The 16,035-nt window shown below is 36.6% G+C and overlaps 1 protein-coding gene across 1 annotated transcript; it reads left to right on the top strand.

Annotated features, from left to right (window-relative positions):
* The first annotated feature begins 4,133 nt into the window (after positions 1-4,133).
* LOC103931801 (probable 2-oxoglutarate-dependent dioxygenase AOP1) lies at positions 4,134-5,771 on the top strand. The gene is made up of 3 exons (XM_009341328.2): positions 4,134-4,727; positions 5,005-5,329; positions 5,421-5,771. Exons 1-3 carry the CDS (start codon positions 4,354-4,356, stop codon positions 5,688-5,690), a joined length of 969 nt encoding a protein of 322 aa, XP_009339603.2. The 5' UTR covers positions 4,134-4,353; the 3' UTR covers positions 5,691-5,771.
* The last annotated feature ends 10,264 nt before the right edge of the window (positions 5,772-16,035 follow it).

Raw genomic sequence — 16,035 nt, 5'->3', positions numbered from 1 at the left:
TTGAGGCTCAAGATTTACATAATTTAGACATTAATTAAAAATTATTAGGTAGTTAGTAGTACTCAGTACACAGGCGGTGCCATCAATATTGAGTATTACTACCAAAAAGAAAGAAAATTAATGAGGAAGACGATTGTACCGCACCACTCTTATTAGAATAATATGGTGTAGAAGGGCGATTGTATCGCACCATTTGAGTAGCAAGAAAACTAAATATGCAGGATTAGTAATCAGGAGCTACACTAAATAAGAAATAAAAAAAATATAAGTAATTATTAAATTGAGGACTAGGAGAAGGCATGGTGCTAGTAGCTCTTCATTGTGGTGGCCAGGGATTACAAAGCAAGTGATGAAGAGAGGGAAGAGGAACAATATGATCCTTGGGGAAGCATTTTTTGGCAAAGGAAATAAGAAAGAGTTAGGGTTAGAGAGTCATGCTGATAATGTATCATAAATAGGGAAAAGTGAGAAAGAGATAACCTTTGCTAGAGATCGAAGTGGAAAGGGTGCAATGTATTACATTGTTTATTTTTGTAATTTACTAATTGTATCTCACAAAAGGGTGCAAGTAAAGAGAGGGGAGGGGGATTTCTATTATTACTTTCACTCTTGATCTTGTGTGTTGTAATAATGATATAAACATACTTATATATAGAGGTTTGATCCAACACCACCTTACATGCATGAAGAAACGTTTTCACTTCCCTAAGACTTTTTCATCTCAAAATTTTCAATGGTTGTCACCAAAGTCTATTTTGATTTACTTCCTCATACAATCATATGTGTGGCATTCTCACTCTATTTTACAGCAAATCTAGTAATGGAAAAGTGAGACGATGTATTTCATGAGTTGGGCTTTGCTCCCCCACTTATAGTTTCATTAATTGGGCTTTTCTTTCACTCTAACTATTACACACAAATAGTTGAGTTGGAAAAAATAGAGTTGTGTACACCCATATTTTGTCACTAGACATCCAATTCAAGATTAGTCTATGACATGATCTCTCAAATAAATGAATACGTTTCTAGGTTCGTTTCGCTATCCTGCTCTCTCTCATAGTTCTTTTGACACTTAAATAACTTTTTAAACTTCCAATAATACCCTTATTTTACTTGTTATGAATTTATTTTTCTGTAGACACCCATTTTCATTGTATTAATTATGAAGGCTTTCACTTCAATTTGGCAATTTTCGCAGATGACATAATTCTTTGTTCTAATTGTATGGTTCTTTTATTTCATAGAGTTAAATTTGCATTGTAACCAGACGCAATATGTGGTAGAGTCATGAAGTTTAGATAAGCATGGTAAAGTGAAGTTCAACAATTGCAAAATTCATTAGTCGCTTAGTTACCACGTTATTTGTTTCAAAACCATATTGATGTTCAAAAAAGAATAATTTTTTTCTTAAGAAATCACCAAGCTATTTGTGGTAGTTTTATATATATCGATGGGCGTTCATAGACGAAACTTAAATGTATAAATAACCACTTGAAAAAATATCGGTGCTAGTTCATGTCCAATAGTACCAGCTAGCTACATTGTGTTATTGGATGAAGGAGCCCGGTTTGTTGTGGATTAATTGAATGTGGGAGTTGGTGAGAATTAGGATATTTGAAACGAGTTGTTGTGACGAATGGACGGACTAACACCCACCTACTATTGTATTCTCCTGCTTGTTCTTGCTCTTACATTCATATAAAGTGGATAATAAAAAAATAATTTATTGTACTAACTCTTTTTTTTTTCTTCAAATATTGTACCAACTCTTTAATTATTGAATTTATATATGCCAGGCGTCATCACTTTTGTTAATTCCCTCCATCAGCTGTGATAATTTTACTTTAGACTTTTTTTTTAAGAAATTTTTTATTTTTTTTTATACAATGATATTCTACACTAAGGAGTGGAGAGGTTAGGTTAGACCATACAATGAGCCAGTTACTAATTACGTATCAAATTCACCATAAATATAACATGTTCTCGTTATTCATACGAGTCGAAACAAATACTTCTTACTTGGAAGTGAAAAGAAATAATACTAACCACAGTATTAATTGGTTGCTTTTGTAGTTATATAGTAGTTGAAATTAACAAATTGCTGTCCAACGACATGCGTCGTGTATGGACCATCAATATTCTAGACATGGTGAGAAGATTGTATCTGAATTTTCTTCTCGTTTTTAATTCCACTGTTACCAATTGTATAAGAAAATTTTATATGATTAGTACGGCTTTAACATTTAACAATGCGTCCTTCATTCTCTTTTTGTGATTAATACTATTTGAAACTGAAACTATTGTATTCTGCACCCTAGAAAAGAATCTAACTTTTGTTTAATTGGATAAAAAAATTAACAGTAATGTTAGATAGATTAACTTTTTAAATCATACTTGCAAATCGAGTAAAATAGTTGATCAAAATTTTTAGATTAAATTTGTAAATCATGTGATGTGTCACAAATAGGAAATAAGCACGTTAGTCAATACTTAAATAATAATCTAATTTTCAACAATCAAATCATATGGTTTACATAAGTTGGTCTAAACAGTAGCATTACGTAATAAAAATAAGTACGTTAATAAATATTTAAATAATAATTCAGTCATTAACAATCATCTCGTATAAGTTATAAATATTGTTTTAATAGATGATCTTCTAACATTACTCATTAATTAAACACACAAACAAATATAACATAATTGGAAGCGAGGACCACAAATTGAATTGTTACTGAAAAGATTGACAAACAAACAAACTGAATAAATGGATATTTTGTTAAATATTTGTATAGTTTATTTTTTTCCTACAGTAGTATTTGTGAAAGAAAAATGCGTACTTTTATTTATAAATATATGTATATTATAAAATATTTTCTTCTCGGAAAATATGATATATCAATTAGGACCACACACACTTTACCTAATCATGAACTATTAATTTGCACGCAACATAGCATGCGAACTTAATTTATTATAATGTGAATGTTAGTTGTACTGTAGAACTCACATATGTTAAAGAGATGGTCAACAATGTAACAGTAAACGTAGTTCAAATAACAACACACGAATGTTTATGTGGATGTGATCCTAGAGAAAAACTTAACTATCACAAATGTTACACTTATTCTCCGAGTGAAATATAGAGAATGAACGTATGAACCTATTATATGAAATTTTAATCAAAGTCTTTCTTTCCCTGAAATTGTTGAAAGATCTGTTGAAATTAATACCTGTAAAATGGGGTTAAGGGTTTCAAAAAGAGGGAAGCAATATTTTTCTAGGATTTGTCTGAAATTTAAGAGATATACTTAGGACACCGACGTGGGATTAGTTGGAGTGGGATAATCATATTTAAACCCTATTATTTTCTTTTCACCCACCGATGTGGGATTTCAACAGTCCCCCTCACGTGTAACCCCATTTAGTGGTTCACATATGGAGATCCACACATCAACAATTGAAACTCATAGGTCTCTATTAAGAATCTTGGCTTACATCGGCTCAAAGGTCGGCTCTCTGTTAAGAGTCCTGGCTTACATCTGCAATTGAAACTCAAAGGTCGGCTCTCTGTTAAGAGTCCTGGCTTACATCCGCAATTGAAACTCAGAAGTCTGCTCTTTGTTAAGAGTCTAGACTTGTTTTCAATGGAATTCATAGGCTGGCTCTTTGTTAAGAGTCTTGGCTTGTTTCCTTTTTGGTGACAAGCTCATTGGCTTGCACGGACCCGAATCTTGGCTTTGATACCATGTTGTATTTTTTAATTAGTGAGCTCGCGGGGCCCCACTCTAACAACACTAATACTGTCTCAAACTTTACCACTGCCCAATCCGTTAGGTGTATGATTTTATAAAAAAAAATCTTGTATTAGTTAGAGTGAGGTAATTATATTTAAACTCCATTATTTTCTTTTCACCCACCGATGTGGGGTTCCAACAATATCAACAGTTTTGGCTAATCGGCAATGGTTGGACCAGAATATCTAAACGCATGTGCATGTAATTTCTTTATAGATATGTTCACTTAGGGAGAGAGCTTTTAACGTTTTAAGTTTTTGTTGGATGTAAGATTATATGGTTTAAGGTATGATGGTTCTATGGTGTTTCAAATAGTTTCATAACTTCATAATTTAGTCTGCAACTTCCTTCAGATATTCCCTTATTATATTATACATCTTCTTTTGTCAGCGTCACTATTCTCACATTTCCCCCATTTCACTCCATCTAAATTGTATAAATAGGCCCGTCGAGATTTCAATCTTCATCTAAAACTCAACGAAGCTGCCTGTTTCCTTCTCTCCATCAACCAAATTAAAACAGCAGACACACACACACACACACACACACACACACAATGGCATCAGAAACCCCACTCGGAATTCCCATCATAGACTTCTCCAAACCAGACCTCAACCAAGGAACCAAAGAATGGGACTTAGTGAGAGCTCAAGTCCGTAATGCGCTCGAAGAGTATGGTTGCTTCGAGGCTTTGTTCGACAAAGTGCCTTCAGACATTCGAAAGTCAACAATTGAATCAATAGAAGAGCTTTTCGACCTTCCTTTACAAACCAAATTACAGAATGTTTCTAAAAAGCCCTACCATGGGTATGTTGGGCAGTACCCCATGGTGCCACTATACGAGAGCATGGGGTTTGACGATGCAAATGTCTATGAACAAGTTGAAAGCTTGACAAATACCTTGTGGCCTCAAGGAAACCCGAGATTTTGGTTCATAACATTAATCCTTTCTCCTAATTTTTTAATATTTTCGTACTTATATATGCACATTAATTTCGTAGTTTATGTGTTATTATCTTATCAAACACTCTTAACATGTTATTTTGCCAAAATGTCAATCTGATCAGACAGATTTACATAAATGTGTATTCCAGATTAACATTCTATTAACCTAATGATATATCTCAGACATCTGGCAAGCGACACTGTTACCCTTTATTTCATAATCAAATATTCGGAGTTCGTAATTTTTGTTTTTGGGTGGCAGCACAACCATACAATCATTCTCAGAGCAAGTTTCGGAGTTGGATCAAATAATCAGAAGGATGATTCTGGAGAGCTTGGGACTTGAAAAATACTTTGAGGAGCATGTAGAATCAACCAACTACCTTCTTCGAGTGATGAAATATAAAGGACCTGAAACCAAGGAAACTAAGTTGGGGATAAACGCTCACACAGACAAGAACATTGTCACCATTTTGTATCAAAACCAAGTTGATGGTTTAGAAGTGCAAACCAAAGCTGGCAAATGGATCAAAGTCAAGCCTTCATTACCGCACTCTTTCATCGCCATGATTGGCGATTCTCTTTACGTGAGTTGCTTCCTACTCATTCGATTTACATACTAACGGTCGTGAAAGAATCAAAGAAATCAAAGTTAACATTGTGCTGATGATTTTGCAGGCATGGGCAAACGGTCGACTACATTCTCCATATCATAGAGTGATGATGAGTGGAAATGAGGCTAGGTACTCAACTGGATTGTTCTCCATCCCAAAGGAAGGTTACATTATAAAAGCCCCGGAGGAGGTTGTGGATGAAGAGCACCCTTTGCTTTTTAAGCCCTTTGATCACGTTGAATTTCTAGGGTTCTACTACACGGAGGCTGGCCAGAGAGCTCAGTCTGCTTTGAAAACTTACTGTGGAGTCCACGACTTGGCTTTGTCTGCTTAGAAAATTACGATTTTGTTAAATAAATCTATTCCTTTGTGTAAGAAGTGTGGCAATAAGTAATGATATGTATCGCTACTGTAATCTGTACGTTTAGTTAAATAAATCTTTTCATCTGTGTAAGAATTGTGGCAACAAGTAATGATATGCATCTACTAGATTATGTATCTACATGAACTACCCGTATACCTCCTTTTTATGGCCAATATAAAACTATGTATTCTCAAATTATATTATGGATCAAACTCAAGTCGTCCATTGACAGGCGTAAATACTTACAACTATACTATAGCGACCTTATTGACAATTAAATTATAGGATTCACTTTGTAAACACAAAATTCCCATGACAAATGAAATAGGAAGACGTGTACACAATAAATGATTTGTATTAATTTGAACCACACACGATAGTGGTAGTGACAAGACACCGCAGTGATTCGGAGAACCAATTTCTTAGGTGAACCACGCACGATGGTGGTAGTGACAAAGTCTATTGAGTCCATTCTGTAAAAACGACATGCGTGGATGCAGCCGCTGTCCCATTGCAGCTGATGAACCACTGCAACGAGAAAATTGCCATGCATGCTATCACAAAACTTGACTAACAGCACCAGAGACGTGGATTTGGCATATCTGAGAAGTCCTTGTGAAGGGCATTGATCGAGGAATTGAAAGTCACAGATTCATAGAATGTGGGCCACCATCTCTATTCTTCTCGACAATGCACTTGGACTAGCTGCTCCATTCAACCATGATCATATCTTTTATGTATAAAGCCAACACTAAAGGTCAATAGTGTTTTTGGTGTCATCAAGTATCAACAAAAATATTTGGATAAAAATACCCCTAATATAAAAAGCTTCCAACGCAGTTCAAAATAATGCATCAAATAAGGCAGGAGAATTTTTGTCATTTTAATAATATTTTTCCTTTGTACAGTTTTTTTTTTTTTAAATTAATGTCTCATAATAGGCTAGCAATAATATAATTCAATCAGTTATTTATTTAAAAAATACGTTCGACACATTTTAAGAGGCATGTAATGCCGGTGATAAAAAAGGTCTTTCGCACGTGGATAATAATGTGATTAAATTAGTTGTCAAATGATTGTCTTTTGTTTTTTTGACAAACGATATTATCTACACTAAGGGGAAGGGGGGATGGGCTTAACCTCACAGTGGGCTAGTAATAATGTGATTCAATCAGTTGTTTATTAAATATTATTTTCTCTATTTTCAAACACGTTCAAAACATCTTAAGATGCGTGTAATGTCGGTTATAAAAAAAGTCTTTCGCACGTGATAAAATGTGATTAAATTAGTCGTCAAATGATTTTTTTTTTTTTAACAAACGATATTATCTATATTAAGAGGGAGTGTGGTGGACTTAGCCTCACAATAGGCTAGCAATAATGTGATTCAATCAATTGTTTATTAAATATTATTTTCTCTATTCTTAATGTAAATTCTATAGAGACCAATTTTATTATGTAAATTCAACTATTTTAATTGGTTTATGAGGGGTTTCTTCTAGCATGATCTAAGATTATTCATTTACTTCAAATATTTGACTTTCCTTTTGTCAATTTACAAATATAAATACATTTAAAACATGAAAGTCAAGTGTAGATAGGGGTATTTTTGTCATTTTAACAGGGTTTTTTTAATAATTAATTTTTTTGTACGGTTTTTTTTTTTTTTTTTCAATCAGCTGTTCATTCAATATTATTTTCTCTATTTTTAAACACGTTCAAAACATCTTAAGAGGCATGTAATGCCGGTTATAAAAAAGGTCTTTCGCACGTGAATAATAATATGATTAAATTAGTTGTCAAACGATTTTTTTTTTTAACAAACGATATTATCTACACTAAGGGGGGGTGGGCTTAACCTCACAATGGGCTAGTAATAATGTGATTCAATCAGTTGTTTATTAAATATTATTTTCTTTATTCTTAATGTAAATTTTATAGAAACCGATTTTATTATGTGGATTCAACTACTTTAAATGGTTTATGAGGGGTTCTTCTAGCATGATCTAAGATTATTCCTTTACTTCAAATATTTGACTTTCCTTTTGTCAATTTACGCATATAAATACATTTAAAACATGTAAGTTGTGTGTAGCATGCTGTGATTCACAAAATGCCTTCTGCACGCGCGTGAAGGCTAATATCAATATGAATTGTGCAAATTTGCACTTTTTTTTTTGCCTTTTTCCGTTACTTTTTTTTTTCTTTTTCTTTTTTGAAATATTTTTCTATTTTGCTCCCTCCTTTGATAATTAGTTTTGTTGGGTCAATGCACTTTTCAGATTTCCATGCTGTCTTGGCAGAGATTTCTGTTGCATGTGCTTACAGTTAATGATGGCTTTTTGCAAGTTTCTGCCTTCTACAAATCAAGTCCGTGTGTTGTCTTCGAGCGCAGTTTTCAATTGTAGGTGGCGGCTCATTTTTTTTTTTTGGGTTTGCTGTGGCATTCGACATTTGTTTTGCGACACTTGCTGCTGCGGCAAGGAAGGTTGCTTGACAACAGGAAGGCTACTCACTACAAGGGAGGTTGTTCGCCAACAGGAGTGCTGTTTGCCGCAGAAAAGCTACTCACTGCAAGGGAGTGTGATCGTCGCAAGGGAGTACTCGCCTCAAGTGAGGCTGCTCGCCGCAAGGGAGTCGCTGGACTGCATGTACTGCCATTGTTCAAAGGGAGTCGTCGAACTGTACGCATTGTTGTTGCATGTGAAGACGAGGACACACCACTTTTTACTGCCATTGTTGCGTTGCTTCATGTGTCGTGTTGTTGCATTGTTGTAGATGCTGTTGTGAGGACAAGTTTCCATGCTGCTGCAATGTCGCAGCGACGACAAACTACAATGTCGCTGCTACGACAAGTTGAGATGCCACTGCAACGACAAGCTAGGATACTAGTACGTTCATAAACTGGGTTGCCGCTGCGACTACAAACTGCAATGACGACACGCTGCGATGTCACTACGACAACAAGCTTTGATGCCAACACGACTGCTGTCACTACCCTGCTACCTTACTACTTGCTGAATTTTGGCTGACACCATTGCTTTGGAGATGTTGGAAAGCTTGCTTAAGATTCAATGTAACAACTTTAAAGACAGCTTCAAAGTGATGTCTTGATTATTTTTCTTCATTTCAAAGGTTAGAATCTTTTTTTTATTTGTGACTGAACTCGACTTTCATAACATAGTTCCAATTTTGTTTTGTTTTGTTTTGTTTTTTTTTTTTTTTTTTTTTTTTTTTTTTTTGTGTGTCCTAACTTTTGCTTGAGCTGCCCTTTCAGGGGTTTTCAACTCAACAGACTTCTTTTCTTCATTTTGTTTTGTGCCTATACGCAGTTATGCTCTTACGAGGAGCTTTGGCATCGTCTTTTAGGCTTGTGTGGACAAGGAGAATTTGTTGTCGCCTTTTTAGACTCATGCGGACGAGGAGCTTTGGCATCGTCTTTTAGGCTTGTGTGGACAAGGAGCATTTTGTGTAGATTTGGTGCCGTTTGTAGCTCGTGCAGGTAAGGAACATTTAATGCCTTGTGCAGTTTTGGCTCGTGCAAGCAAGGAGCATTTCGTGTCTTGTGTAGTTTCATCTCGTGCAGGCATGGAGCGTTTTTATGGTTTTGTCAAGAGGTCTTGTAGAGGTGTCCCTCGTAAACTTTGTAGCAAGGATTCCAGACCAATAGATCCTTGAAGAAGTATTCAGGGAAGAAATCACACATCAAGATGGGGATGGACGATCTTTGTATCAAAGTTTCATCAATCATTCCTTGCCGCTTTGAAGGTTGACGAGAGTTTTTTTGTCTTTTCTTTGATTGGTTAACTTGTAGATGAGGTGTATGCTTCTTGTGCGACTTCTTCGAAGTGACCTGAGTTCATCCTTCAACTTCACTTGGCTTGACTGACATGGTTTTGGAGCATTCCCCCAATGATCGAGGTGAAGATGTTGAGTCGGATGAGCCAAAAGTGACGGTGGTATGCTTTGACTCCACCACATCATCAACGGCTAATGTAGTTACAGTATCTTGGGCCAGCTTCATGATGAGATCTTTCAACATGAAGCACTTTTCCCCTGGATGACTGATGACACAGTGGTATTTGCAGTATCTTGGGTTGTTGCTGCAATTCCTCTTTTTATGCCACTTGCACTCTGGTAACTCGATTACCTTCTTTTGGAGCAAGTCTTCTAACATAGGAGCGATATCTGAGATGGGAAAAAAATACTTTTTTTCTTCCATTTCTTTCAGTGTGCGTCGTGGCCTTTGTTGGACTTGACTTGACTCGGCCTTTTTTACACCTTCTTATCTTGTACCGAAGACTTGAATGGACTAGCATTTATCGCCATGGACTTCATGATGAATTTCTTTAAAGATGACATCTTGTCACCAACTGTATTCTTTCTTTCATCGTGGCTTGCGATGCTTAGCTCCATGTCATGAGCTCAAGTGGCCAGTTCTTCAAAAGTACAAGGTTTGATCCCTCAAAGGATGTATTGTAAACCCCAGTGCATTCCTTGTATACACATCTCCACGTAAGACAACTCTGAGAGACGATCTTTGCAATCAAGGCTTAATGCACGCCAACGGCTAATATAGTCGACCATTCACTCATCTACTTGTTGCTTTGTGTTGGTGAGCTCCATCATGCTGACGATTTGATGAATGTTGAAGAAATAGTGGAGGAACTCTCTTTCCATTTATTCCCAACTGTCAATTGACTTTGGTTCTAAGTCTGTGTACCAGTTGATTGCAGTGCCTCGAAGTGAGCAAAGAACTACTTCATGAGGTAATGGTCATCTGTGCTAGCACTATTGCATGTCTCGACGAAGTGAGTGATGTGTTGTTTAGGGTTGGCTTTTCCATCGAATTGCAAGAATTTGGGAGGTTGGTACCTAGTCGACATTCGAAGATTATCAAGCTTCTTCGTGTACGGCTTAGAGTACGTGAATATATCTCGAGAAGAACCTCTATATTATGCTTTGATAGTGTTGGTGATTATATGTTGGAGTTGTTGGATTGACAAAGACGCAACTGAAGTAGAATCAGGCTTTGATTGCTCATTTATATCGAAGGTGAATTCTTGACGCGCCTCTTTCTCCATATGAGGTGCACCTTTGCTCGTATCCTCGCCATGCTTTTCTTCTAGCTTGCTCAGGAGTGACGCTATTTGCATGTCTTTCTCCTCAATAGTCTTTATCAGCATCTTAATTGCTTAAGCCATTTGACCCAGTTGTTATCAGCTGAAGTAACTTCTACCATCATCACCTGCATGGAACCTAGGCATAGGCGTGCTTTTAAGATGACAGTCGATTTATGCAATAGTGACCACTCAGCTGAATTTTTCGACTTGACCACTCCATCAAAACCAGATGGAGTCAAATTAGGAACCAAGACACAGATCAAGTCTTGGTTCTTTCGTAGGCAAAGCTTGGATAGTTTATAAATAGAAGGCTCCAAAACAAAGAAAAAAGGGCCAAAGATCATTCTCACACCTAGGCACTGAAGCGCTAAAGCCTCTTCAAACTCCCAAATTCTCAAACTCTCAAACACTTAAAAGACTCAGAAAACTCTCTCTGTTCTTCATAGTTCTTAAGATGGATCATCAAGCACCACTAGACGTGCCGATTCTTCCATCACTGCAAGCTAAAACCTTGAGGTTTGTTCATTCGAGATCAAGTCATCGTGATCCTCGGATCACCAACACACATTTACACATCTTCGGAGATCAAATCAGAGGAAACTTTGTAAACATAGATTGCAATCGTACATTCAAATTAATACAAATCATCTGTTTTGTACACATCTTCTTGTTTCATTTGTCATAGGATTTTTATGTTTACAAATTTGGCACGTCCAGTGGGACAATCTCTGCCTCTCATACCCTTCTCTATTCAAATTCACACATCCTTGAAACCAATGGCTTTAAATAAGGAACAAGTTAGTCTCGCAACCAAAGGATGAAATGTCAGCATTTTCGTTGCAAGTGAAGAATCTATTGGCGTCACGACACAAAGCAAGGAAAAGACGGTGGCCATGCTTCACGCCACTTCTAATTTAGTGCTGCTAAGGGACCAAAAGGAGTGTCAAAGGCTTGAGCCTGTCATCAGCCTAGCCTCGCTTGAGGCATCGAAGCATTCTTCTGCAACATGCAAGAGAACTTCCTAAAGCGATGAGTGACGTTTTTCGGCTTCAAAGAATTCAGACGCGGACTAAAGCACTAAGTCGTACCACTGATCACCGACTAGCAACCATCGTTAGGAGACTTCTTCATCATGTTCTGACTTATCTTCAATCCAAGTGATGGCTTTAATGAAGCTTCAAGTTGCACTCGTGCACACAAACAAGAACAAGACTTCTTTCACAACGAAGCGTGACTTGGCTGGCATCGTCTCGCGAGCCAAGATGAATGCAACCCGACACACTACTTTAGTGGCGATTCCACCAAAATCACATGAACGTTGTCGTGAGAATCAACCAGCCATAACTTCGTCACTTCAAATGAGTCAAAGGCTACTGCTACCATGGCACATCCATTTAAGTCACGTGAAGTTCATCAAATGCACAAGTCGATCATCTCCAGTACTTCACAGGGGAAAAGAAGGGAATTGTTATTAGCACTCCAAAAATCTCATTTTACACTCCTCACCAGTGTATTTTTCTTTCTAATTATAGAAAATTTGGAGTGCCAAATGAGATTTTTGGAGTGCTGATAACAATTCCCTTAAAGAATTAATAAAGAGAATACTTTAATTATTTTCCGCCAAACGTTGCCACGTGTCCTCTTGATGACTCATTTGGTTTTGATGAGTCACATGCCGTGTGTACAATTTGTGAGGCACATGGTACATGCCACGTAAGGCCTCATGTGCCGAAATTAATGCGTTGGTGAACATTTATTTTCACCGAAATTTGCATGTCTACACTCTTATCATCAAAATCATTATTGTAAAAAATTCTCATTTTTTTTGGTAACTGAAAGATTTGAATTTTGTTTCATATACAAAATATGGAATATATAAATATGGAGAATGATCGATGACACTATGATTTAGACAAGTTCAGACAAAAATTTAGACCATTAGATTAGTCCACAATGGTTAAGATTTAGCCTCATAGTTAATTAATTATTATTAATTTCCCTTCACAAGAAATTATTAAGGTAACCTATTAACAGAGATCGACTCAATCAAACCCTCAACTAAATGCATTGAGTGTTTGATAACAACTAGCAGCAAACCCTAAAACATGTAGCAGACACTGTTCTAAAAATTGGCCTAGGCGGCCACTTAGGCGCTAGGCCGTGGAGGACCAATGCCGTTTAGGCCAAAACGTAGAGAAAAAAATCAGGTAGGGGTAGGCGGCCTAGCTAGGCAAGCTAGGCTATTCAGGTATTAAGGTTCCATTATTTTTCATTTTTTTAGGGTAAACTACATTTTACACCTCAGGTTTTGGTGCAATTGCAACTTCATACATCATCTTTAAAACATTTCAATCTCATACATTAGTTATTATTTTATTTCAATTTCATACAACTGTTGAAAAATTTGTTAAGTTAGCCGTTAAGTGATGACGTGGTAATAGTAAATTCTACAATTTTGCTAACGTGGTTGCCAGCTTGTGCCACATGGCAAAACAACTAATAAAAAATATTTAATTAATAAAATATCAATTTTTTTGTTAAATTTTTGTAAAAAAAAAAAATGATAATAAAAAAAAAGGAAAAAACCAAACCCTCCCTACTCCCAGGCCATTCATCCTCTTCCCCTTTTTATTTTTTATTTTTTGGAAACTTCCTCTCCCTTTTTATTTTAATAATTAAAAACTTAAAAAAAAAAAAATAGAAAGAGGAAAAAAAGGAAACTCTAGATCCTACCCAATCCCACGCCCCCTCTCCAGCGAAGGTTCTCCAAGCCCAGGACACCCCCGCCGTCGTCCTCTCCACTTCGCCATTCTCTCTGACCTCGACTGTATTCAGGGTCCGCAACACCTAATTCCGGAACTCCGTCATCGATTACAGCATCACCTACTTCCTCACCAGTCTTCTACACTACCTCGTCTTCTTCCCCAACGATATCTTCTTGATCTTCATTGAGAACCACCTCAACATCCTCTTCATCTTCCTTACCTGCCGTTACGTCGCCTTGCACGGCGCATTCACCACTCTCCCTTCTGATCCTCACCCAGGTTGCTAGCCTTTGCTAGAATGTCACCAACGGATTGATTCCGTGGTGGGTTTGGGTTTCTTGGATTGAGGTGGTTGATGGCTACCATTTCTGTTAGCATTTTGTGGATTTCGAAATTGGAAAAGAAAACTAGATAGAAAAAAAAATCAAGAAGGAGAGGAAGAACGGCATGGGACTGGCGAATTGGAAAAGAAAAGTAGTTGAAAAAACCAAGAAGGGAGGGGGAGGATGAATGGCGCTGGATTGGGAAGGGTTTTGCTTTTTTTAATTTTTTTTATTATACAAAAATTTAACCAAAAACTTGATATTTTATTAATTATATATATTTTTATTTGTTTTGCCAAGTGGCACAAGCTGGCAGCCCACATCAGCAAAATTATAAAACCTACCACTACCATGTCATCACTTAACATCTAATTTAACAAATTTTTTAACGGTGGTATGAAATTGAAATAAAATAATAACTAATGTATAAGATTGAAATATTTTAAAGATGTTATATGAGGGTAAAATATAATTTACCTTTTTTTTAAAATTAAGTTAAAGGATTTAGTGGGTAACCTACCAAAAAAGGATCCATTTATTCTTCAAATTTTCTTTTTCACTTCTCTCTCTCTCTCGCTCTCTCTCACCTGAACTCACACTGACTGTAACTTTGCCTAACTGTCACTCGTAGTTGCTGTCACCTAGTCTGTGATGTCAATTTTATATTATGAATTATTTAATTTTTGAATTTTTTTTTCTTTTTGGTTTTTCTTATTTTTGCTACATTAATATGTGATGATGTCAATGCCATAAAGACATAAATTTTAACTTTACCAAATTCTCAATACAAGTATAATTTTTACAGAGTAAGTAGGCACCTAATTATATGTTACTAGTATATGCCTACACACTTTGTGTGTGTGAATATTTTTTATTTTGTTTTTAAAATGGGAAAGAGAGAGAATGGGGGGGGGGGGGGGGGAGAGCATGAGAGTGGGAAGAGTGGTTTTTGTTTTTTATTTTAATTTTTTAATATTAGATACATACTAAAATCACATATAGGTGAGGCTTAAAAAAAATAACAAAATTTGGTTATGCAAAATTACATTATTGCCCATCATTTTTTCTCAATGATAGAAGACTGAATATGATACACCCCGATCCGGAATGTGCACTAGGACCCCAAATCGAGCTATGTTGTCCAACACCTAGAAAGTGACAAAGCCATAAAGTGTGATAGTGTATAAAATGTGAATAAATTTGAACCTAAAAGTATCTAAATACCAGAGTGCGCTACGAGTAGGAGCGAACCCATTTCACACGCGATGCCGGAGCATAAGTAAAGTACAGTAGTGTGGGTAAGAATCATACCCTTAAAAGTAGCCACCAATACTAAGATTAGCCATATATCCTCGTCGATACGAACTCAGCAGTTAAAACCTGAAGGGGGTACAAAACAGAAAGTGTGAGTAAGCAGTAAAACCAAGCTTCCCAAAACTATTACCTTTCTAACAGTAATAACCCCTTACTGTAATTCTCTTATCGTTTTCTATAGGATAGTACTACACACACACACACACACACACACACACACACACATATATATATATATATATATATCTATATATCCACCCATGCTAAAAAATGGCCAAAACCACGGGTATGCTGTGTCCATAGACTCTACAATGCATTAACAAGTAGGCCAAATGAACTTAATCAATATAAAATGATAAATCAGCCGGAATCACCTAACGTGACCCGTACGACTGTACTCATATCTAATCAATCAATGCAAGCATATAAGTCGGGAGTCATCTCTAGTAACCTGTACGACTTAATCTATAACTCATCAAACATCCCTGCACACGAGTCGGAACCACCTCTAGTGGTTTGTACGACATGACTGGGTGTAAATAAGTACGCTCAAGTGCTACGATCACGTGAAGACTAGGCGAATAATCGCGAGTCACCTACGAGCCGGAACCACTTATAGCGGTCTGTACGACAAGACTGTGCACCTACCTTGAGTCCAAGGTGAGCGTAAGGTGCGGGAGGTGAACATCACGTGAAGGACTGTGCCCTGGCTGTGACATCCCACATCGTCCAGGGGAGTGATCCTTAAATGTATATTCCCATCTTTACCTAGCAAGAGACCTTTTGGGAG

This window comes from the organism of the source record quoted next, unplaced genomic scaffold (genome assembly GCF_019419815.1).
Source record: "Pyrus x bretschneideri cultivar Hongxiangsu unplaced genomic scaffold, Pyrus_bretschneideri_v1 Contig20, whole genome shotgun sequence".
NCBI classification, from domain to species: domain Eukaryota; kingdom Viridiplantae; phylum Streptophyta; class Magnoliopsida; order Rosales; family Rosaceae; genus Pyrus; species Pyrus x bretschneideri.
The sequence above is the reverse complement of the archived record's forward strand: the minus strand, read 5'-3'. Positions and strand labels throughout refer to the sequence as shown.